We start from the raw sequence: 25,636 nt of genomic DNA, 5'->3' as shown, positions 1-25,636 counted from the left end.
CATCAAAGAACATATATAAAGGACACATGGACAAAGCCAAATGGGGGTAGGATCGAGGTGAAGAGGTGGGGATGGCTAGGGTTGGGGAAAGTGGTGGGGAGGAAATGGAGACAATTATACTTTAATAAAAAATTTTAAAGAAATAAAATATATTTTCTAAAAAAAAAAACAGAAAAAAAATTTTTCCCAAGCAATGAGCTGTCAACATATCAGTGCTGCCATTGTTAGAGGAAGGCTTTGTGTTCCAAGACCACAGGGCATTCATGAGTCTTTCCAATCAGATTTGGACATGAGAAGGCATACATAGAGAAGTGCACATAGAATTGGTGTGTGAAAGGGGAATTTGTGAAAAGGGAAAGTGTACATGTGGATTACTCTCATGAGGAGAGGATAAACACAGTGCTCATTATAGAGAAGAATATAAAATACAATATGAAGGGTTCATGCCAGAGGAAAGACAACAGTGGAATATTAGCCAGTGGCCTCTTGAGATGTCCTTTAGAACCATAATCCCTTATACTTAGTGAGGGATTTTCTTGGGCTATGATGTGGCTTGGGAAAATGACAGAACCTTCAGTGCTGCCCTATGCCCTCAGTTACTGTGGGCAGTGCTGACAACAACCACAGTAAGAAGATGGGGATTCTGAAGATAGCATCAGGGAAGACACCACAGTGAACTCTACTCAACTCAGAGCTCCCCTTCTAGAGAACTTACTCCTAGACAGGGCAATCCTAGATGCCTCACTTCCATGGAAAATAATGGGATCCAAACCCTAGAGAGAAGCTTAAGAGTCCATGGAGGCCTTGGTGGAACTATCTTCCTTGGCTTTTGACCTGTAAGTGGCAGCTTCCAGGCTGCCTAGTCCTCCCTCAAAAAGATTTGAAGTAGACTTTTTTTCATTGTACTTAAGCAGGTACCCACACACATCATCACACATAAAAAGCTCAATTTTCAGCAAAATGTTTTTTTCCCTAAAGCAACGGCAGTGAGGTTACCAACCAGCACAAGTCAGGTTAAGGTTTCCCTCTAACTCTTTGTTGGTTACATGGTAGTGAAAAATCTCTGGGGGCTTTGGAAAGCTCAAAGCAGAGGCAAACTGGTGAGAGGTATGCAGTGCAAATCGAGTTCTTCCTGCTAGCTCAATTTGTTAGAGCATCATACCAATATGCCAAGGTTGTGGGTTTGTTCCCCAGTCAGGGCACATATAAGAAGCAACCAGTGAATACATAAATAAGTGTAACAAGAAGTCTCTCTCTCTTTCTCTCCCTCTCTCTCAAAAATATCAATAAATAAAAATTATTTAACAAAAATAAAATAAACTTTTCTCTCCAGCTGTATCTCTGGTCAGTAATTTCCAACTCTAGTCCCTTGGCCATTAAAAGCTTTTTACTTCTGCTTACTCTCTGCCTTATCAGGGAGAATACGGAGTCTGCCTCTCAACCCCAGAGAAGTCTTAGATCCCCAGCTTCCACCTCAGAAGAAATCACTGCCATTGCCTTTTCTTTTCTCTCTTTCCAAATTAGAAACTATACATAGAACCTGGTCCAACAGTGTTTCCCCCCCCCCAAAAAAAAAGTGACAATCTCTTTATCAGAAAATCCCCTTTCTAAGGTAAATAAACTAGATAGTAATGAGAGAGAAGATTGTGGCTCCTATTCTGACTTAGCTCATCTGTGAAAGACTACGTATCTAAGGTGCTGCAGTGAGAGAGGCCAGCATTACCGCACTTTGCAGAAGTGATTGGAATTATCCTTAGAAACAAACTCTATTCTCTGAGTTACTGGCACCAACTATGGGCCTTTCTCCAAGACTTTTATTGCCTGGGACTGGAAAGATGTTTGATTAGGCGATCATAAAGGTACATTCTAACCCAATTTCAAGGCTCTGAGTACATTCAGTGACTCTAAGAGCTGGTGTCTCCCTGTTTCACTTAGGACCAGACACCAAATTAATGCAGAACAGTGGGAAGTCCTCCTTCAAACGGACACACATAGACCATCTCATGAATGTCCTTGTACTCTGGGTGAGTTAAAGACTGTTTTTCTATTTCTTTACAAATAGACATACTTCCCTCCCTTCCATAAGAGTAGCTGGTATTTCCAACTTGGAATTTAGTTGTTTGAAAATCTCAAGAAGTCAGTCTTTAGAACCCCGCATACTAATACCTGAAGCAGAAAAGAATAGAGCCAAGTGATAAGGGATTCTCTAGTTTATATTTCTGTCGTGGAGGACAGTTATGATTTTTTAGAGTGGATCAAGGACTCTGCTTTATATATTTTTAATTTTTTTAATTGTATTTTTCCCATTACCATTTAGTCCCTTTTTGCCCCTCTCCCCTCAAGGACCCTGCTTTAGAAATTAAGACATGTTTTTATTTTCTCATAACCAGTTGGACTCATGACCACTTTAATAAAACCTTGCTTAGCTAGTAGGACACCTTACTTGAACTGACGATTTTCAAACTCTATTTCCTTAGAGGAGTTAAAGGGCTGCTGTAGGGGAAAGAGAGGTGATGAGTTGGATTTTGTTCTAGCTTCCTCATTCTGAGGTTCCTAGTTCAAAAAGAGCAGCTTCACGTTTATCAGTTCTATAAGATTTCAGTTAGAAAATAGAGGATTTTGCTGCTAAGTATTTAAATTTGAAAAGCACTGCAATAGAAAGTAATCAGCTTTGATAACAGAAATTTAAATTAAAGGTTAATTAATCATTTATTTTCTTTCCAATCACACACAAGTTGCCTTTATTCTTGTTAGATACAGACATTACTTTCTTCATTTACACAATTTCTCCACATCACCAAGCATTCCAGTGCTGCCTGTACTTGATTACATAAACTTTCTTTTTTTTAATTGATTATGCCATTACATTTGTTCTATTTCCCCTCCTCCATTCTTTTCCACCCTGCACGCCCTTCCCCCACCATTTCCCCCTTTAGTCCATGAACACGTATCTCAAGTTCTTTAGATTCTATATTTCCCCTAGTATTCTTACCCTCCACCCTATTTTCTATCTACTGTCTATGCTACTTATTTTCTGTACCTTCTCCCCCCTTCTCCCACTCCCCTATTGCTAACCCTCCACGTGATCTTCATTTCTATGGTTCACTCCTGATCTAGCTGTCCTCTTAATTTGCTTTTGTTTTAGGTGTGGTTGTTAATAACTGTGAGTTTGCTGTCCTTCTACTGTTCATCTTTTTTATCTTCTTTTTCTTAGATGAGTCCCTTTAACACTTCATATAATAAGGGCTTGGTGATGATGAACTCCTTGAATTTGACCTTATCTGAGAAGCACTTTATCTGTCCTTCCATTCTAAATGAAAACTTTGCTGGATAGAGCAATCTTGATTGTAGGTCTTTGGCTTTCATGACTTGGAATACTTCTTTCCAGCCCCTTCTTGCCTGTAAGGTCTCTTTTGAGAAATCAGCTGACAGTCTGATGGGAAGTCCTTTGTAGGTGACTGTCCCCTTATCTCTTGCTGCTTCTAGGATTCTCTCCTTCATTTTAATCTTGGCTAATGTAATGATGATGTGCCTTGGTGTGTTCCTTGTTGGGTCCAACTTCTTTGGGACTCTCTGAGCTTCCTGGATTTCCTGGAAGTCTATTTCCTTTGCCAGATTGGGGAAGTTCTCCTTTATTATTTGTTCAAATAAGTTTTCCACTGGTGGCTGTTCCTTTCCCCCTTCTGGTACCCCTATAATTCGGATGTTGGAACATCCGAATGTTTAAAGATGTCCTGGAGGTTCCTAATCCTCTCCTCATTTTTTTGAATTCTTGTTTCTTCATATTTTTTTGTTTGGTCAATTTTTTCTTCCTTCTGGTGCACTCCCTTGATTTGAGTCCCAGTTTCCTTTCCATTACTATTGGTTTCCTGTGCATTTCCCTTCATTTCAATTAGTTTAGCCTTCATATATTCCTCTAATTTATGGCTAAAATCAACCAGTTCTGTGAGCATCCTGATCAACAGTGTTTTGAACTGTGCATCTGAACGTTTAGCTATTTCTTCATTGCTTAGATTTATTGGCTCTGGGGCTCTGAGTTGTTCTTGAGCCATGTTTTGATCTCTTTGTGCCTGTTACATTTGAGGAGCGGAGCCTTAGATGTTCACCAGGGCGGGGCTGCCCAGGTCACTGGTTTGTGACGCTGTATGTGGGAGCGGGGTCAGAGAGGGAGCGATGGCGGTCCTCTCCGCTTGGCAGATCCGCCTCACAGCTCACCCCTGCCTGTTTATCTGAGGGCAAATGTGTGAGTCCACCGCCCTGCGCCGGGGCCTGTGTGGTCTGTCTCAATACTGTCTCTTCACTGGTTTATCTACACGCAAATACGGGACCACAGACAGCCAGCCGCACCACGCCTTTCCTGGGACAGCCCGTAGCTACCCTGCACCTGCGATCCGAGCCCTCGGTTGCCTGGGTACCACCCGGGTTAGGGGATCTTTTTTGCCCAACCCACTCCGCTGCTGGCTTCGCCCCTCTCACCGGTTTAGCTGAGCTGTTTGTTGTTTTCGGACTCCGTATTGTTTGATTTTCTGTGGTTTGGTTGCATTTATTGTTGTTAAAACTTTGTTGTTTTTAGATTGGTTGTACAAGGAAGCAAAGCATTTCCACCTGTGCCTCCATCTTGATGGAAGTCCTCATCTTTCCATTTCTTAACTCTTCTGTTGCCCACCTATCTCCTCAAGACTATAAACTCTCTGAGAGTAAGAACATTGTCTTTTCTCACCACTGTTCTCAATCCCAAGAACTGTGCATGACACGTAACAGGGGCTTCATTATTATTTGTTGAGTTATTGGAAATAGTGAGTATCTGTGCTCCCAAATTAGTGAGCCTCTAGGTAGAGCTTCTGTCATACCCATCTCCATATTCACAGAAGTGCCTTGCACAGAGTAGTGCTCAGGAAATATCTTTGAATGGTTATTAAATGAACAAATGTTCTTGAATTAGCTGGGTTCTTATCAGCTCAGCAGTTTTACATGGGGTTTTTGCCAGGACGGTGTTAATATAGTTAGGTGTAATCTCATTTCTTGAAGTTGAAGCAGAAATCCTTCCTAATTTAAACACTTTTTCCCATTTTTGGAAATGTTTCTTAGTGGAACATCTGGCAGACACCGGAATCATGTTTAGCAAAGCAGCTTCCTATTGAGCCCACAGTTGAACTGGAGTTTGATCCCTCTCCCTCTCCCCATTGTCACTGACCACTTGCAGTGACAATGCCACCTGCACGGTGGTCTGCTAAGTACTACAGGTGTACTTATGGGGCAGAGAAGCGGGGTGCTTGAGATTGGAATGATGCCAGAAATCCAGGATACACTTCTGGGATAAGGCACAATTAAAAGCACAGATGTAAAGGACCAAAAGAACAAGGAGTACTTTTTTTTTTACAGCCTGCCTCTTAAGCCTGGGAGCCCCACTGTGACAGTGATGGCCTTAGTTTTTGGTCATTTTTGTCAAGAATGACAAAATTGAGTATCATTTCAGCCTTGACTGGAACCACTGTTTGCTAAATGAGAGGCTGTCTGCTCAAGCATCTTTGGTCTGACTGGCTCTGGTAATAAACAAATAACCTTTGGGGTTTGTAGCAACACTAATTTCTTATTTATTCCTATAGAAAGGAAGCAAAAGTGAAACTTTAAGAGACAAAGTACTAATAAACTCCATCACAATAATAAGAAACACAGACCATGTGCAAGGACTTAGAAAGCTTCAAGATGGCAGGAAAAGCTCTCGGAATGAGGAAAGAGCACACTTCGTCCTACCCTTGAAGGCCTCATGCTGATGGGGAAGCCCTGTCCTCTGGGGCGTGGTCTGATAGTGGTGATTTTCCTTTCTAGTGGCTCAATGTGAGCAGATAGATCTGGTCTGGGGGATGCATAGTCTAACAACGGAGGCAGGGCACACCAGTGGAAACCACAGGTAATTCTCAGTTATCTAGGCAATAGGGATGGAGCCAGGGTGTTGAAGGTTACCCTAGAATTTTCTCCCACAGCTCCAAGGGGTTTAAAATGATTTATTCTAAAAGTGGGTAATAAATAAGTCATAAATATATGTATGTTATAAATATAATGGTAATAATTTATTCTTATCATTTTACCATCCCCATTTTTCCCTAATAGAGCTAATAATGTAGGGCCTAGAGAAGTGGCAGGTAGAGGAATATAGTCCCAAATTTAATATAGCCCACATAGACGATCCAAAAAGGAAGGCAGAGCCAGTAGAACTCATCCCTGAGGTTTGGTCTGCACCATGAGGAGAGCCTTGCTTTCACCCAACTCACTGAAAAGAAGGGTAGGGAAGTGGGAGTAGGATCGAGAAGGAGGGCCTCATAGGGACCGTTATCTCAAAGAACTGAACTACTCAGTATGAGTCTGTGTTAGGCTGAGGATCAAAGTAGATTTTATTCTGTTTCATCTCACTCCTCCTCTGTTTTGTTCCCTATCCATGGCCCAGCACTCAAATCTCATATATTAAATTATTTCAAGAATTTATTTCTTATTTTTAAGTGACAAAGGTATTTTGGTTATGTGTTTAAATAAGATCCTTTAAAGATACATACTAAACTGTTTATAGATAAAATGATATAATGTGAGAAATTTGCTTAAAACAAAAAGGAGTGCACAAGAACAGGAGATTTGGATGCAATAATACTGACCATGAATTGATGATTGTTGTAGCGTACTATTTATATACCTTATTTTTCATACCATAAGATGCACCTAGGTTTTAGAGGAGGAAAATAGGAAAAAAACTTTTGAAGTAAAAAATGTGTAAAATATTTAATAACATAAATAACAATATTTCACCAATGTAAATGTAAACAGAACTCAACAGCAGCATTAACAATCATTATTCCTCCCAAATTTGGGAGGGGGGGGTGCATCTTATAGTCCAAAAAATATGGTACCTAAATACATGTTTGAAAATTTTCATAATAAAAAATTTATTAAAGTTTCATTTTCTGAGAATGGTCTTAGTTAGACCTACTCTTCCTGCCTTTCTCCTTTCATCTTCAAATACTTTACTTTCCCATCAGTAATTCAAAGATGAGCCCTCCAATCATCTAGCAGTGGGGATAGACTGTGTTCAAGTAATCACACTTTGTGACAAATGACACAGTTTTGCACATCATTCAGTGGTCATAGAGGAGGTTCACAATACTCTCACACGTGTATTCTGAAGAGGCATGAGGGCATATCATGCCTGGTAGAATGTAAAATTGTAACTACTTTGGAAACCATTTGATTGGTCAGTTATTTATTATATTTGAAAGAGAGAGAGAGACATCAATTTGTTGTTATACTTATTTATGCATTCATTGGGTGCTTCTTGATTGCACCATGACCGGAAATCGAACCCACAACCTTGCAATATCAGGGACAATGCTCTAATCAACTGAGCTACACAGCCAGGGCCCGTTTAAATAGGTTTCTTAAAAAGTTAAATGTACATTTACTGTAGTACCCAGCAATTTCACCCCTAGATATTTACAAAGGAAATAAAAACATATATCTATGCAGTCTTGTACATGAATGTTCAATGCAGCTTTGTAATAGTCAAAAGCTGGAAGAGCCCAAATGTCCAATAAAAAAATAAATTAGAAACAAATTGTGTGGTATCCATACAATACCAGCAATAAAAAGAAATGAGCAATTGGTAAATGCAAAAACACGGGTGAATCCCAGAATAATTATGCTGGGTGAGAGAAGCCAGATAAAAAAGAATATATGCTATATTATTTTATTTACATAATTTAAAAAATGTTTTCCAACTTTATTAAGGTGCAACTGACATATAACATTGTGTAAGCTTAAGGTGTACTACACAATGATTTGAAATGTATATATTGTGAAATGATTACCATAATAAGGTTAGTTAACACATCAATCACCTCACAAAGTTATAATTTTTGTGGTAAGAACTTTTAAGATCTACTCCCTTAGCAACTTTCAAATATACAATGATTTGCTAAATGAGAGGCTGTCTGCTCTTGCACTATAGTCACCATACTGTATATTATGTCCCCAAAACTTATAAGTGGAAGTTTGTACCTTTGACCACCTTTGCACATTTCCCTCAACAACCCCTCACCTCTGGAAACTACCAATCTCCTCTCTGTTTTTATGAATTTGTGTTTTTTAGATTCCATATACAGGTGAAATTATACAATATTTGTCTTTGTTTGACTTATTTCAATTAGCATAATGCCCTCGAAGTTCATCTACATTGTCACAAATGGCAGAATTTTCTTCTTTAATGGCTGAATAATATTCCATTGTGTATATATACAATACCACATTTTCTTTATCTGTTCATCTGTTGATAGACAATTAGGTTGCTTCTATGTCTTGGATAGTGTAAATGATGCTGCAGTAAACATGAGGGTGTAAATATGTCTTAAAAGAGTGATTTAATTTCCTTTGGATATACACACAAAAGTGGAATTGGGGGTTTTATGTCAGTACCATACTGCTTTGATTACTATAGCTTTGTAATATAGTTTGAAATCAGGAGGTTATGATGCATTCAGCTCTGTTCTTCTTTGTCAAAATTGCTTTGGCTATTTTGGGTCTTTCATGGTTCCATACAAATTTTAGGATTATTTTTCTATTTCTGTAAAAAATGTTATTGGCATCTTGATAGGGATTGCATTCAATCTATAGGTAGCTTTGGGTAGTATGGACATTTTAACAATGTTAACTTTTCCAATACGTGAACATGGGATATCTTTCCATTTATTTGTGTTTTCTTTGATTTTTTAATTAATGTCTAAATGCACTTGATCATGGTGTATAATTCTTTTAATGTGTTGTTGAATTTAGTTTGCTACTATTTTGTTGAGAAGTTTTGCACCTATGTTCATCAGGAATATTGGCCAGTAGTTTTCTTTTCTTGTACCAGGTTTGGTACCAGGGTAATGCTGGCCTTGTAATAGGAGTCCCAGAGTGTTATCTCCTCTCTCTCGAGGTCTTTTCTAAACGTGTAGTTCTCAAATTTGTCTTATTTCTTTGCTTCCTTGTCTTTCCATGGCTTTCTCTCTCAACTTAATGGCAAGAAAACTGTGGTCATCTGGAGCAATAATCTTGGGTAAGAAGGTATCATCTTTAATCTCAACTTTGCCTCCAGGCAGGATTCAGTTGGAAAGACTTACTGGGCTTGTATGCTTAAGTTCTTAATTGTATCTCTTCCTCTTTAGTTTCTAAATGTAATAGCTTTTTCAGCCCTTTGTAACCCAAATTTCCCCATATTCCTTTTCATTTTTGCTTATAAACTGGACAATTTCTCTAGTTTGTCTCTTTCTTTTAATATCTTGTCAAAGGCAGTCAACACAAATAGTTTCAGTCTTTCTGACCACCTCCCTTAGAGCTATATAGCTTCAGCAGACACATGGTCTGTCTTCAAGTTTTACCAAAATCTTTACTGCTAATGTGATTGCCATATTTTCAGCCTTTTTATCAGTTTCTTACCACCCACCCATCCCCAATGGCTAAGCCAATACCACACATTTTAGACTTTTGTTAAAGCAGCACCTCACTTCATTAATGGAGTGATTAAGAGGTTAGATTCCAGCCCTGGCTGGTGTAGCTCAGTGGATTGAGCACAGGCCTGTGAAGCAAGGGGTTATTGGTTTGATTCCCAGTCAGGGCACATGCCTGGGTTGCAGACCAGGTCCCCAGTGGGGTAAACTTGAGAGGCAACCACACATTGATGTTTCTCACACTCTTTCTCCTTCCCTTCTTCTTTCTCTAAAAATAAATAAATAAATAAAATATATATTTTTTAAAGAGGTTAGATTCTAGAACTAGTTCAAACCTGTCTCACCTCATTAGTAGCTAAATGACTTTAGGCAAAATACTTTTCTACTCTTTATCAAGTTCCTCATCTATTATTAAAAGAGGAGTATTATACACATTAAATTAAATAATATATGTAAAGTACTTGGCACAGTTCCTGGAACTTAACTAGTATTTAATATATTTTAGTTATTAGCATATCCCTTTAAAATCCCAGGAATATCTCCCACTGGGCTTTCTTTTCTGTCCTGTGTACTACTGCCTAGAGCCTATAAACTACAGCCCCGCTAGGCCCCCTCACTCTTCAAGAAGAGAGAGAAGCCTTTTGAGAGATAAGGCTCCAAAAGGCAGAACTAAAGTAATGTATGCCTTAGATGTTAATTCTTTTTTTTTTATTCCTAGATTTTTCTGTTTTTAGGAGGCATGTGTTTTATCCTAGCAATTGGGCATGGCATTTGGGAGAGCAAGAAAGGCTACTACTTCCAGAATGTTCTGCCATGGAAGGAATATGTCTCTTCATCAGTTGTCTCTGCCACCTTCGTGTTCTGGTCCTACTTCATTATCCTCAACACCATGGTGCCTATTTCACTCTATGTCAGGTAGGCGTCTTTGATCACTTTGGGCTACAGGTAGAGAAGCTGACTTCATAATTCATGATTAATTCCCCAACTAGAGAGTGAATTTTTAGAAAGTATAGACTATGTGCTCTTTAACCTACTACTTTCCACAGTGTCTGGTGTACAAAACATGCTGAGAAATATCTATAGATTGCATAAATGTTTTCCATATCCAGAATACTGTGTTAGATATCATACGGATTATACAAAAAGAAAGTTGTCCCTGTCCTTAAATAGCTTATCATGTAAGTGACTAAAAAAATAGGACATACAAGCACATGAAATAATTACAAAAAATACACATAAACTTTGTGATGCTGAAGCATAAGCCAGGCAGCCCATACTTTATTAATCAGAGTCTGAACATTGGTTTGTAAATCAGAACTCAGAATGCACTTGCCCATAGAAACAATGGAGAAAATGGTAGACAGGTGTAATTGTGACCTACGTTCTGGTTCCTAAAAGTTGGAGAAGGGAAGAAGAAGAATGTTTCCTTCCCCCTTTTCATGAGCATCTTGGACAGATATTGAAATAAGTAAAATAAGTCTTTACTTTACTCTGATCTCCTTTATCTATTTCAACATTCCTTCTCACATACACATACCCCAACACATTTTCACATCCTTTTTTCCAGGCTTCCTAAACCCTGTACCATGGCATTCCGATCTGAAAAGCACCCTATCTAAGTGATCTTACAAATTTTACAAATATTTGTTGATCACTTACTATGTTTCAAGCACTATATTAGGTGCTAGAGAAAGAAACATGAGTAAGACAGCCTTTTCTTTTAAATAAGCTTACAACATAGCATGGAAACAGATACACAAAGAAATAATTATGGTACAATGTAAAAAATTTATGCAATAGAAATATATATGTGAATGCTATGGGAACCTTGAAAAGCAATGGATTCTTTCTGCCTGGAAAGCCTTAGGTGTTTATAGAAAAAGATAATAATCAAACTCATAATTGAGAAAAGAGTAGAATTCACCACATAGAAAATAAGAATATTGTGAGTAGAAAGATCAGCATGCGCAAAGGTCTAAAGAAATTTTAAAGCTTTATCTGGACATAGAACAGTGAATAATCTAGACTAAGATGTTAGATGATAGTTTAGGATCAGACCCAGGACACCTTTGATATAAAGCCAAGGAGTCTGGATTTTATCCTGAAAGCAACAAAGATCTTTCTAAGGAAAGAATTGATGTGATTAAATTATTCTGTTTAGAGGGGTTGCTATTGTGGCTGGTACAGTGAAGGAAGGGAGGCCACAACAAGTAAGAGTCAAAAATGGGGCCTGAGCACCTCCTCCCTCAACTCAAACAAAAAATCTATGTTGCTCAGTGCAGCCATCTCAGGGGTTACTAGTGAAGCAATCTAAAGTAACACAGATTAAGTACAAATGAATGGTAATAAGAAGAAGGCCCCTTAAAAGTCTCCACTGTTTTCAAATGAAGATGCTTGTTAACCAGAAAGCATCTATAAGGCATGTTATTTGGAAGAGAAGAGAAATGTGACAAAGGCAACAGGGAGAAAAGGTCAGATGAAATGAAGAGGCTATTAGGCGGAGAAGCTACTGCACAGGTAGGCTGTCTCTGCCCCAAAATTCATCAGAGGGTCAGCTCCTGTAAGCTTTTCTGATTTTCACTGATCCTTCCCTTCTTCTGAAATAAAGAAGCTCTCTCCCCCCACCAATGGATTTACATGATAGCAGCAATAATTGTCTAATTAGGCCGAGGCAGCCTTTTATTAGCTCTTAATTCTGCCTTGTATTACTGCAGAAGTTCAAAATGTGTGACTTTTCCTAGATATGTTTTGGAAAAAGAAATAGCGAAGGGGAAATGCCCCAGCAAAAGTGATCAAGTATATCTGGATCCAGATGGCAGTGTCCTTTGTGATAATGGTCACAGTCAGAAGCACGGGGGGTTGGCTGATGGCAGGGGTGCTATGATCTGAGATTGGTTGATAATAAGTTCCCAAGGAAGACACTCTGATAGGATTTTCAGGTGCCTGCCCTGACCTACCACAGGGCTGGTAAGGAAACCAGGATAATGTATTTGTTTGTCCTGCTCTGACCCAGGACCCTTCTTTTCTTGCTTTCTCCTTAGTGTTGAGATAATAAGATTGGGCAACAGTTGGTATATCAACTGGGATCAGAAGATGTTTTATGCCCTAAAGAACACACCAGCACAGGCTCACACCACCACCCTTAATGAGGAGCTTGGCCAGGTCAAATACGTGTTCTCCGACAAAACAGGAACCCTGACTCAGAACGTCATGATTTTCAACAAGTGTTCTATTAATGGGACATTATATGGTATGCATGTCTTCCTGCTTTCCCTGAGTCCTGAGAGCTACTTTGCAGATTGTTTTCAAGATTAATCAAGCTCTAAGTCTATATGCCTCTGAAATTCACATTTGCCTCTTATTCTCATAGCTTTCTCTGTTCACTAAGCATAGATCATTTACCCCATTCAGCGCTATTCAAAAAGTGTTTATTTAGTACCTTGTAGATGCAATCCATTGTGTTAGACATTGCACATACCAACATATATAAACTTAATCTCTGTCCTCAAGGAATATCTAACATCTTGGGAATGTCAGCTCACTCTCATATTAAGTCAGGTAGAGCAACCAGCATTTTACTGAAGCTGCTAATTTCCTGATTCTCTCTCAGACCAATAAACATCTTGAGAGAAGCCAGCAAGGTATAGTCAAGAGTTTGCTCAGTGTCTCCCATGCCCAATTCCTCATTTATTTCCTATCTTATCCATAAGTTTGCTTTTGTGATAGTGTCCTAATGTGTGTGAGTATTCATGTCTGGTGCACCAACTAGCAGCGGAAGATGATCACATCTAAAAAGCAAGAGCACGTGGGGTGTTTTCCTGGGATGATGAAAAAGGTTTGAAACTAGAGAGATGTGGTAGCAGTGCAACACTGTGAATGCACTAAATGCCCCTGTGAATTTCACCTGAATTTTAAAATAATTTAATATTTCAAATTTTAAAAAAACCCCAAGCACTCCAATATTTCCAGTTATGCCTGCCAAACAAGGTTTCATATGTATAAACTCTGAAAACTTATTTTTGGATGAATTGATTTGGGTGAGGGTCTTATTCTCTGGCTTATTGTTAGAGCTTACCGTATACTGTGTAAGGTTGAAGAGGGTCATGAGTGTTCTGTGCTTAGCCTCAGACTGCTTCCCACCCCCATTCTGTCTGTACTATCCACTGGCCTAGAATCCTAAATATTCTAGACCTATTTTCACATTTCTTCTAGGTAACTTTTCTGACTGGAGGGCTTCCTGAGGTAAGAAGTTTCTCATAGATCCAGTGACTAATTTCCAGTGTCACCTCATTCACACTTAAGGGAGAAGAGTTGGAACCCAAGCAGATACCTTCTTACCACTGGCTTAGGGACTGGAACTTACTGTAACATTGAGGGCTAAATGGCCTGAGTGAAAGTCTATGATGATAAAATCAAAAGAAATAAGCTTTCAAAAACCCTTCTTTAAATTACTATATAACACAGGAATTCCATTTCTAAGTATATACCAAAAAAATTGAAGACAGGATTCAGTGATAGATATATGCTAGTGTTAATTGCAGTACTATGCGTAATAGCCCAATAGTAGAAGTAAACCACCTGTGCTTCAACAGATGAATGGATAAACAAATTGTGATATACCCATATAATGGAATATTATTCAGTCATAAAAAGTAATGAGGTTCTGACACATGTTACAACATGGATGATCTTGAAAACATTATGCTAAGTGAAATAAGCCCAAAGCAAAAAAACCGAAGCCTCTGCCCTTCCCAAAGCTAAGGCCAAAGCCAAAGCAAAAGATTTGAAGGCAGAGACAGCAGTGCTAAAAGGCATCCACAGCCACAGAAAAAAAGATCCATACACCACACACATTCCAGCAGCCAGAGACACTGTGGCTCCGAAGGCAGCCTCAGTATCCTCAGAGCAGTGCCCCCAGGAGAAACAAGCTTGAGCACTATGCCATCAACAAGTTCCCCTGACCACAAGTCAGCCATGAAGAAGATAGAAGGCAACAATGCACTTGTGTTCATTGTGGATGTCAAGGCCAACAAGCACTGGATCAAACAGTCTGAGAAGTTCTAGGATATTGACATGGCCAAGGTCAACACCTTGATCAGGCCTGATGGGGAGAAGAAAGCATATGTTCAACTGGCTCCAGACTCTGATGCTTTGGACATTGCCAACAAAAACTCAGTCCAGCTAGCTAATTCTAAATATAAAAAATGGTATGCTGTAAAAAAAAACAAAGAAAACCAGACACAAAAAGGAAATATTCTATGATTCTATTTATATGCAATATCTAGAATAGGCAAATTAATAGAGGCAGAAAGTACATTAGAGGTTACCAGGGGCTAGCAATAGAGAGCAATAGAGTGTTTCTGTTTAGGATGCTGAAAAGTTTTGGAAATATAATGATGATTATTTCACAAATTGTGAATGTAATTAATGTCACTTAATTGTACACTAAAAGTGTTTAAAATGGCACATTTTGTTATATATATTTTACCACAATAAAAAATGTTAAACCTTTCTTTAAAACCTTGTCAAGTCTCTGCTCTGTTTACTCACCAACAGGTGCTGTCTATGACGAAAATGGACAGAGGGTGGACGTCTCCAAGGTGAGTGGTCCCAGCTCCCTGAGGAGCGCATGTGGGAGCTAAGCGAGCAGCATCTTTAACACAAGTTGGAGCTCCCTTAGTCCCTAAAATATTAAAGCTTTTATTGGCCCGTAATATCAGAAAGCGTTATATAAATGACCTGTGTTGATTTGAAGAGATTTGGGTTTGTGTTTTAAAATGAAAACAGCATTATTGGAGGGGTTTTCTGTTTAAAAAATAATCTGCCCTGGCTGCGTGACTTAGTTGGTCGGCAGACCATCCCATGCACCAAAAGGTAGCAGATTCGATTCCTGGTCGCAGCACATACCTAGGTTGTGTGTTCAATTCCTGGTTGGGGTGCATACAGGAGGCAACCAATCAAAGTTTCTCTCTCACATATGTTTCTCTCTCCCTCTCTTCCTCTCTCTCCAAAATCAAAAACCATATCCTCAAGTGAGGGTATAATTAATCATCATCATCATCATCTATGCTCACTATTAAAAAATTCAAACAGTAGGAAAATGTATGAAGAAAAAAGTTAAAGTCACTCAATCCCGTGTAGATAACCAATGTAAATATGCTTTTCATGTGCATGTATTCACATGAATATACATCTCGATGTGATTGGTTGGTAGATGAGAAAAGAGAAAGGGAGGCAGGGAGGAAAGAACCACAGCATGTATGCTATTTTCAGCCTTTTTTTATTCACTATAATGTATCCTGACACTATATTGTATCCTCTTTCCATGTCAGTAAAGTCTGCATCATCATTTCGAATGAGTGTTGTATCCAGTTGTTTTGATGTGCCTCAATTTAGCCAAGCCCTATCTTTATTCCATTTCCTTTTGTTTTTATAAATAGCCTGTGGTAAACACCCTGATACATAATTTCTGTCTCTTCTTCTGATAATTATTTCCTTAGAATAAAGTCTTAGAAGTGAAGTGGGTTGGTCAAAGGGTAGCCACATTTTAATGCATTTAATATTATATTACCATATTGCCCTCCAGATAGATTGCATCAGTATGTAATCCCACCAAAAATATATGAGAATTACTTTTTTCCCATATCTTTGTCAGTACTAGATATTAACAATGTTTTAATCTTTAGAAATTTAATTAGTGAAAAAATGACATTATTTAATTTACCTTTCTTTGATTACTAGTTGATTACTAGTAATCAACTTTCTTTGATTCAAGTTGAGTCATTTTTATGTGTTTATTTTCCTTCCCCTTCCCAATCACTTCATTACCCATTTATACTTATTTTGTGAACTGCCTGTTCATAGTCTTTGCCATTTTTTCTTATTTAAAAGTGTCTTTATATAGTAAAAATAACAACTCTTCTCTTGCCTGCCACGTTCCAGTTATTTTTCCCATTTTTGTCCTTTGACTTTTGTTTATTTTTTTGCTATGTGAAAGTTTTTAATTTATGTAATCAAATCTATCAGTCTTCTTTCTTTATAGCTTCAGGATTTGGGACATACGTAGTTGTCCTAACCTACACAATTATAAAGCTATCTCCCTATTTATTCTTCCTATCTCTAGCTGGTCATTTTTACTATTTTCTCCAATGTTGGATCGATCTCAGCTTTTGTTCATGGATGTGATTTTAGGTCTCCCTTCATAGGGCTTCCTCTGTTATGGATACTCCTCACCTGTCCCTTTCCTGCTGGAACTAATTCCAAGCCCTTAGCCACTTGATTAATGCAGCACTCAACTAACTCAAGCTCCCAACTCCTGCCTCCCCCCTATATCAATGATTTTCAACCAGTGTGCTGCAAAAAAAATTAAAATATTCAATAGCTGACAATTTAGTCAGAGGCATTAACATCTTTTCCCTTAGGTTGTCAAATTAAAAAATGACAACCAACACAGCAATAGCCATCCAGTGTGAATGTCCTATCTTAAACCATAAATATGTAGGTCATATAATAGAGTTACAGCTTCTTGGTCACATGACATAATAATGTTGCATCTGATTCATTAATTCTTGGTACCAGAAATCCTTATGTACAAGTGTAGTCACCTGATATTTTGCAAAGTCACTTTGGAGCAAAAAGGGTAGGTAATTACTAGTATTTTTTTTGTAAATCAATCAAAATTATACCAATTTTTGTCAGATTGGCAAAAAATATAAGTTTTGGTGTTCACAGAATTTTAGTGATTAATTTATGTGTGCCATGAGATGAAAAGGTTGAAAATTGCTGCCCTGTATCCATCCAAAGACATTGGGAAGGGAAAATAAAACCAGTGTTTTGCCTTAAATCCTCCTCCGGGAAGACTGCTAATGACCTTGGGTATATAAACCAGGTTATAGCTTCCAGGGAGTAAAATGTTGCCCTTGCCCCTTCCTCCTTCTTCCATTACTAATTGACTGAAGTACATTTTCAGCTTGATCATTTCTGAGCATCTTTGTTCTCTCGTAAACAAATTTAACTACAACTTCATCTCTTCATGAAAATACTTTTGCCCTGGCTGGTGTGGCTCAGTGGATTGAGCACTGGCCTGTGATCTGAAGGGTTGCTGGTTCAATTCTCTGTCAGGGCTCATGTCTGGGTTGTGGGCTGGGTCCCCAGTTAGAGGTGTGTGAAAGGCAACTGATCCATGTATCTCTCATACTGATGTTTCTCTCCCTCTCTTCCTCCCTCCTCTTCCCTCTTTCTGAAAATAAATAAATAAAATCTTTTAAAAAAATGCTTTCTTCTCCCTTCCTTGATTGAAACATGACTTTCCCTCCATGTCTTACACTGCATATACAAAAAGCCTAAAGGTAAGGTTTTCATTATTCTGCATGACTTTTAAACCACATCTCTCTTCTCCCTCATGTAATCTTTCTTCCTGTGGTACATACGACTTCTGGCTATACTCTTAACTCCTCTTGTCATTGACACCTACAAATCTTGTGGCTTCTTCACCTCATTCACTAAGGAATTTTTTTAACCTTTTTTAAAAATATATTTTTATTGTTGTTCAAGTGCAGTTGTCTCTATTCTCCCCCATGCTCCCTCTGCTCCACCCATCCCTCCTCCCACCCTCCCACCCTTTGGCTTTGTCCATGAGTCCCTTATACATCTTCCTTGATGGCCCTTCCCCTGTTTTTCCCCGTTATCCCTCTCTCCCCTCCTCTCTAGTTACTGTCACTTTGTTGTTTATGTCAATGTCTCTAGTTCTGTTTTGCTTGCTTGCTTGTTTTGTTGATTAAGTTCCACTTATAGGTGAGATTGTATGGTATTTGTCTTTCACCATCTGGCTTATTTCACTTAGCATAATGCTCTCCAGATCTATCCATGCTGACTCGAAGATCACGATCAAGTGGGATTCACCTCAGGGATGCACGGATGGTCAATAATCGCAAATCAATAAGTGTAATACATCACACGAACAAAAGGAAAGACAAAAATTACATACATGATCATATCAATAGATGTGGAAAAAGCACTTGATAAGGTACAGCACCCATTTTTGATGAAATCACTGAGGAATTTTAAACTAGGAAAACATTTTCCCTCTCTACCCAGTCCCTGCTGTAATCTTGGGTAGTATTGGCTTCTTTATGGATGACCCATCACCACAAATGCTTTCATATATCTGAAAGAATATGTCTCTCAGTTGACTGCTTGGACTCAAAAAAGTCTATATCCACAATTTCCACATTGTACCATCGAGAATTGTACTACCCTGAAACTGTCAACTCCCTTGTCATGTTCTCTAATTAAAGCTTAATTCCTCCAGCTCTCCTGGTATTTGACTCCTGGTATGCCTGCTTTCTTCTCTCAGAAAGATTTTAAAACCCTCAGCTCTCTGTTTTCTCCAGTCTATCAATCCATTGTGACTTTACTTCCATTCCTATATTGCTCCAATCTGTACTCAAAGCCATAAGCATTCTAAATACCTTAGTAGCCCTCTTTTCCCCCTTTAATCACCCAACAAATCTCAACCTTGAATTATTCAAGCCATCTTCTCTTCTCTCTTTTTAATGTAGAGTGCCAAACATGTTGTAGCAATCACAAGCCATTACAAATTCAGAGACTCCACCTCTTCTGGGCTTAGTTGCCATTGGATAATTTTTACCTGTTTGTGATCAGCTTAATTCTTAATTGTCCATTTAAGCTATTCCAAAATTCACTGCTCTCAGGCCTTCTACCACACCCTCTTCTCTCCCCACTATGCAGCAGACAATACCACCTTCTACTTTTCTGAGAAAAATCCAAAACTATCAGTTAAACACCTTTTTCTATACATACATCAGAATCTACCTTTACCTCCTTTTGTTCAGTCCCAAAAAGAAGTATCACTGTTTTTTTTAAATAGTAATCTCTTAATATATTCTGATTCTATCCCTTCCTACTTCTTATGGAATCTCAGTCAGTCTTGTATTCCCTCCTTATTATTACCTGAAACGTACTCCCTAATGATTCTTTCCACTCCACTCAACCCTTTTCTTACTTTAATTAATGCTTACTACATCCATACAATGGAATACTATTCAGCAATAAAAAAAAATAAACTATCTCCCTGGCCAGGTGGCTTAGTTGGTTGTAGCATCCTCTCATACACCAAAAGGTTGCAGGTTTGATTCCTGGCCAAGACACATACCTGGGTTTCGGGTTCAGTCCCTTGTCAGGGTGCATGTGGAAGGCAGTCAGTCATTTTTTTTCTCTCTCACGTTTCTTTCTCTCTCTCTCTTTCTCTCTCTCTCTCATATCAATGAACATGTCCTTGGGTGAGGATTTTTTTCTTTTTAAAAAAAGGACTATCAAACCACCATAAAAAAAAAGAATTTTAAATGCATATTGCTTACTGAAAGAAGCCAATATGAAACAGCTACATACTGTGGGATTCCTATATGACATTCTGGGAAAAGGTAAAACTATAAAGACAGCAAAAAGATCAATGGTTGCCAGGAGTTTGGGGAGAGGTGAAGAGAAGGATAAAACAATGGGCAAGCACAGGGAATTTTAGGGCAGTGAAACTATTCTGTGTGATGCCATTATGGTGGATTAATTATATTATGCATTTGTTAAAATGCATAGAACTGTGTACACAGAGTGAACCCTAATGTAAACTGTGGACTTTAGTTCATAATAATAATATACCAGTGTTTGTTCACCAGTTGTAACAAATGTACCACACTAAAGTAAGATGTTAACAGGGGATATTTGAAGTAGAAAGGAGAGTGGGAGTACATGGGAATTCTGTACTTTCTGATTTTTTTAGAGCAGTAAAAAATTAAGATTTAATCTAAATTTAAATAAATGATTTAAAATAACCCTTAGCCCATTAAGCAGAGGTAGCCACTAATAAATTTTTATTTTATTTTTAATCATATTTTAAAAAATACTTAGAACTTTTCCTTCATTCTACATTACCCTCTAGCCATGTCTGTCACCATCAGTCATTCAAAAATATTTATTCAATATCAGCCACATGTCAGACTCTGAGAAAGTGCTAAAGGTTTGAACAAGACATAAAGATGTGTTCTCTAACTTCTAACAGTTGGCAGAATAAAGGAGGAGTAATATAATTAAACAGGCCATTACAGCAATCTCCTACTCCTCAACTTTAATTCATTTTTCAACCTACTCCCTGTAATCAGACTCTGTCCTATCATGTCCACTGAAACTATCCTAGCCAAGGTCACTAAATGACTACCTTGTTATTAAGTCCTTACCCAACACCTCTGCAGATTTTCACTCTACTTTTTCTTAAAGCTCTCTTGTCCCTTGGCTTCTAAATAGCTCTGTTCTCGTTCTCTCTCTCTCTCTCTCTCTCTCTCTCTCTCTCTCTCTCTCTCTCTCTCTCTCTCTCTCTCTCCCCTCTCTGATTGCTTTTGTTCATCTCCTTGGCCACAGGTGCTACTGTTCCCTAGGGCTCTATTTTGTACCTCTTCTCTATCTCTCTATCTATATATCTCCCTGGATAATCTCATGTATTTGCATGGCTTTACCTCCCTGGAGGTCCTGACTGAAGACCTCCAGATCCATATATCCAAGTACTCTTGATAGCTCCCTCCCCATCCATGGCCAAGGCTAAAAGGGCCCAATTAGGAAATATAACTCTTTCGCTCCTCATAGCCACATTATATCAATTCTAGCTCCCTATTTTTTCAAACTATCCCCTTAATTTGATATATATTGTCACTACTTCATCATTTATTTTGTGGATTACTGAATGGTCTCCTAACTGGTCTCCTTGCTTCTCATCTTGCTAGTTCCAGCATATTCCCCATGCTGCCACCAGAGGACTTTCTCTGACACAAATCACACTGTGTCACTTTCAGCAGAAAATTACAGCGACTCCCTGTTGCATGTAAGATGCTAATGTAGGATCAGCTTCATGCCTGCCTTTTAATTTATTGCTCATCACTCACCAGCTTTCAGTTTTAAAGAACATGCCAGTGCCAGTACAAGAGCCCGTTTATAGAAAAGCCTCGGGGAGTGCAATATGATGATTTATCTTAAATTACGGAACCCACAAACTTCTCAGAGTTCACAACCCTGTGGCTGCCCAGGTCTAGGGCATGGCTCTGGACCTGACCATACTTCCTCATAGCTATGATAAAACTCCTTCTAGATGGGATATGGAAAAGAGCCCATAGAGCTCACTAGAAACTTCCCTAACCCCAACATAAAACCAGCAGGACAGTGGTATCTGTACTTGACATATTGAGGGGCAGCCCAAGTAGTACCACAACTGCAAAGGACTGGAGGAGTATCCTTGGGAGGTCTGGTATGGGCTGGGGAAATCTGTTAATATCACACTCTAGGGTGGTGATAAGAGAGCCTCAGAGCCAAATTAAACCAGAAAAAAAAAAGTTTATCCAAGATGGCTTCCAGTAGCCCAGCTAAAATGGATAATGAGGGTCACATCTATGTCATAGCCAGGAAAATGGTAGTAAATATTAGGTCCAAAGATTGAGGGAAAGTCAAGGACCATGCAGGTTAGAGGCAGGAAGGAGTCAGGTATGCTGCCAGGTCAAGTAAAATGATTCAAAATGAAATCTGGACCAAGTGCTATGTACTGAAGATGCCTGACAACACAGCCTTGGCCCTGTCTTGCAGTGTTCCTCTCTAGCCCCCTTGTGGGTTTAAATAGGAATAGTGTAACACAGCAATATCACTGACCCAGTGTCATAGTGATATCAGGACTCAGTTTGATTCCCAGCTCCCCAAATCAGGCAGAGGATCGCCAGAGACAAAACTTTTCCAGATACCATTTACTAATGGGGGGCAGTCACCCCTTCATATCCTCGTGTCTGATTATATGGGTTTGGGACTTGAAAGAGTAGAGACTGAAGCTAGCCATTGGTCATTCAGGATAGCAGAAGGTGGGGGTGGAGAAAGGGAGTAAGCAGGTCCTGCCAAGCAGTGCTCAGCTTGTCTCTTATGGGATGGATCTTTTCTGGCCAAATGAATGGATGATCCAGATCAGAGCTAAAAGGCCTTCGAAAGCAGCACAGGGTCTCCTCCATTTATCTTGTTTCTCTCCCCATCCTCCTAAGAGTTCTTACTACATTGCAGAAATTGCTCCCACATTGACCTTTTACTACAAAGTGTCAAGCTGCTGCTGAGAAGTTTGTTCTGGCTTATGTGTTCCAGAAAACAGAACAGGTCAGCTTCTCCTACAACAACTTGGCTGATCCTAAGTTTTCATTTTATGACAAGACTTTGGTGGAAGCAGTGAAAAAGGGAGATTGCTGGGTGCACTTGTTTTTCCTCTCACTCTCATTGTGTCATACTGTGATGCCAGAGGAGAAGGTGAAAGGTGAGGAGAAACCTGAGGCCTTGTGGACTGAGAATATGTCATAGAGTCTAGGCTGGTTGGAGGTGGGGGTGGTTTGATATCATTTGTAATGACTATCTATGAAAGAACCTTCTAATAGGAAGTGCACCCCAACGATGGAATGGATAGTCATTAAGTAATGAGCTCCTGGTCAGTGGAGATATTCAAGTAAAAAGCAAGCTCTTGGAGCCGTAGCTGGTGTAGCTCAGTGGATTGAGCACGGGTCTGCAAACCAAAAGATCAGGGTTTGATTCCCCGTCAGGGCACGTACCTGGGTTGCAGTCCAGTTCCCAGCAGGGGATGCACCAGAAGCAACAATATGTTGATATTTCTCTCCTCTCCTTCCCTTCCCTTCTAAAGATAAATAAATTAAATTTTTTAAAAAACCAACCTCTTGGTCTTAAAAAGATTCAGTCAGTGGATAGGGGGCAAACTTTGTGCTATCTAGGGAGCTTCTGATCTTGAGACCCTGTGATATTCTGTGATAGAGTCCATCTGGACTGTTCCCAAGATCAGCCCCACGGTCTCAGACAAGACTTCCCGAAGGATGAATAGGGTTGTCCTTCTGTAACTTCGCAGGAAGGTGCCCCCACATATTCTAATTTCTTTAATAACCAAACACAGGTGGGGCAGCAGTAGGCTGACAGTTGTGAGGACGTGAAACACAGACGTTATTCTTGTATTATTATTTATTAATTATTGCATTATTTTTCATGCAAACAACTCTAAACCTGCTGTTGCCTCACCTGTATAACTGTATCATCCATGAATTTATCCAAACCTTTTTTAGTAGTGATGAGAAATGACTGATTATAAATGAAGAAGACTTTTTTCTTAACAATAATTTAGGCAACCAAATAAATCACATGATTTAAAGTTAATGGACTCTTCATATAAAACAGCTATTAGTAACACCTTATATCTGTGTATTACCATAGTTTTGCAAATCGCTTTCATTTCTACCACCCCCCACAATGCTCACAACAGCCCTCCGAAGTAAGGAGAACAAGGAAAATGATCCCAGGTTTGAAGGAAACCGAGGCTGAAAGAGATTAAATGACTTGCCTAAAATTCTATAGCTAAGAATGGCAGAGATGAGATAAGAACCCAAATTTCACATCTCATGACCCTGAGCTCCTATCCCACCACAGGTCCTTCCGGGCCCAATATTTTAACAAGTTGTTGTTACTTGGAGCATGTTTGGACATGTCTGTTTACTACCTTGAATGACAAGGTAGGATATATGCTAGAAAATAGTCTTATTGTCCCATAGATATATCTTAGGAACAACTTTTTAAAAATTAAGTTGTCCTTCAGAAGAGAAATAATCCAAAATAATCCACTCAGGTTGTGGTGACATTCTAAAAGAGGAGCTCAAGAAATGTCTTGAGTAAAATCAGAGTGAAAGGCTGGCTCAACAAAGCCAGTCGCTTAGCTTCTCAAGGTCAGGGTTTCAAAGGTGACAACACTCATTCATACAGATTTTAAATTGTTTATTAAACCATCAATATTATTATCTTTTAGTGGTATTTATTTGAAGTTTGGCCAGTCTTGTACAAGAGCACTTTATGCAGGACCATCTGCATGAGACTCACCCAGGAGATTTGTTAAAAATTCTGTTCCTTGGGCCCTCCTCCCAGACTTTGTGATTCTGAATTCAGTAAGTTTGGGTAGGGCCAAGGAATCTGCATTTTAACAAACTGCCTACCCCCCAGGGCATCTTTACCCAGTCAAGTTGTAGAGTACTGCCTATGTTTTGTTCATCTGTATGTATTGCATGTACCACGTTGCTCTGTAATACTAACTCAGGTCTGTGAAGTGAGTTGAAAATATTGGGAAGAAAAGAACTGACTTGTTCTATACAACTTGGCCTTTTAGGACCAAACCATAAGAAATTTTTGAAGAAAAGTGTCCCTTCTTGGGCTCCATTTCTATTTAAGCCATTTGGTGGTCATTGTCACTTCTGGGTGGACTTCAGCTGCCATCGCTGTGGGCTCTGATTGCCCAATTCTCTCCTCCCAGGTGAGCTGGTGTACCAGGCTCAGTCCCCAGATGAAGGCGCCCTGGTCACTGCTGCCAGGAACTTTGGCTTTGTGTTGCACTCCCGTACGCCCGAGACCATCACAGTAGTCGAAATGGGGAAAACCAAAGTCTACCAGCTGCTGGCTATTTTGGACTTCAGCAATGTGCGCAAGAGGATGTCTGTGATTGGTGGGTGTCCTCCTAGTGGATCCTCTCCCCTTTTTTGTCTTTTGTATACTTTTACACATTGACTTTCTCTTCAGTCTACATACAAATGTTGTCTGCCATCCACATGCCTTCTTATAGGTACTGTGTCTCAGATACAAACACAGAGACAGTCCCACTTTCTCTGTCACATGTCTTCATGTATCTTGTACACACGTGTGGGGGCTTGCTACTATATGCCAGGCCCCTTCTTTAGTGTTCCCAAGTAGCGGCTTGTAAGAACACTTAAAGCTAAGAACAGAGAGTAAATGCACAAAGCCTGAACTTAAAGTAAGAGATGGGGGCAGAAATGTAGGGAAAATTTATACTATCTTTTTCTCAATTAGTTTGAGTCATTCTTCATCCTTGGTCCTTACTAGGTATGAGTCTTGTTATGCAACTTGAACTTGAGAAGCTAAAAGTGATTCTGCCTCAGAGTCTTCCACAGGTGATATTGAACCCATGGAAGAACTGGCTCCATATGGTCCTCTCTCACTTGTACCAGCCTTTGCCATATCTGTTATCCTGTATGGCCACTCACTGAGTGTTTATTCCCCAAATATATAAAAAACAAATGTCA

General features: G+C 39.2%; 1 protein-coding gene across 1 annotated transcript in view; it reads left to right on the top strand.

Annotated features, from left to right (window-relative positions):
• Positions 1 to 25,636, top strand: part of LOC119048771 (phospholipid-transporting ATPase FetA-like) — a 99,751-nt gene that overhangs the window by 58,652 nt on the left and 15,463 nt on the right. The window contains exons 13-18 of the mRNA XM_037144551.2: positions 1,936 to 2,024; positions 10,189 to 10,385; positions 12,512 to 12,720; positions 15,027 to 15,070; positions 22,647 to 22,812; positions 24,853 to 25,041. Of these exons, the coding sequence (XP_037000446.2) occupies positions 1,936 to 2,024; positions 10,189 to 10,385; positions 12,512 to 12,720; positions 15,027 to 15,070; positions 22,647 to 22,812; positions 24,853 to 25,041 (894 nt within the window). The remainder of the gene's footprint in view (positions 1 to 1,935; positions 2,025 to 10,188; positions 10,386 to 12,511; positions 12,721 to 15,026; positions 15,071 to 22,646; positions 22,813 to 24,852; positions 25,042 to 25,636) is intronic.

The sequence above is a fragment of the Artibeus jamaicensis genome, unplaced genomic scaffold (genome assembly GCF_021234435.1).
Source record: "Artibeus jamaicensis isolate MK-2021 breed Jamaican fruit bat unplaced genomic scaffold, CSHL_Jam_final scaffold_1964, whole genome shotgun sequence".
NCBI lineage: Eukaryota > Metazoa > Chordata > Mammalia > Chiroptera > Phyllostomidae > Artibeus > Artibeus jamaicensis.
Note: the sequence above shows the minus strand (reverse complement) of the source record. Positions and strands in the feature narration are given on the sequence as shown.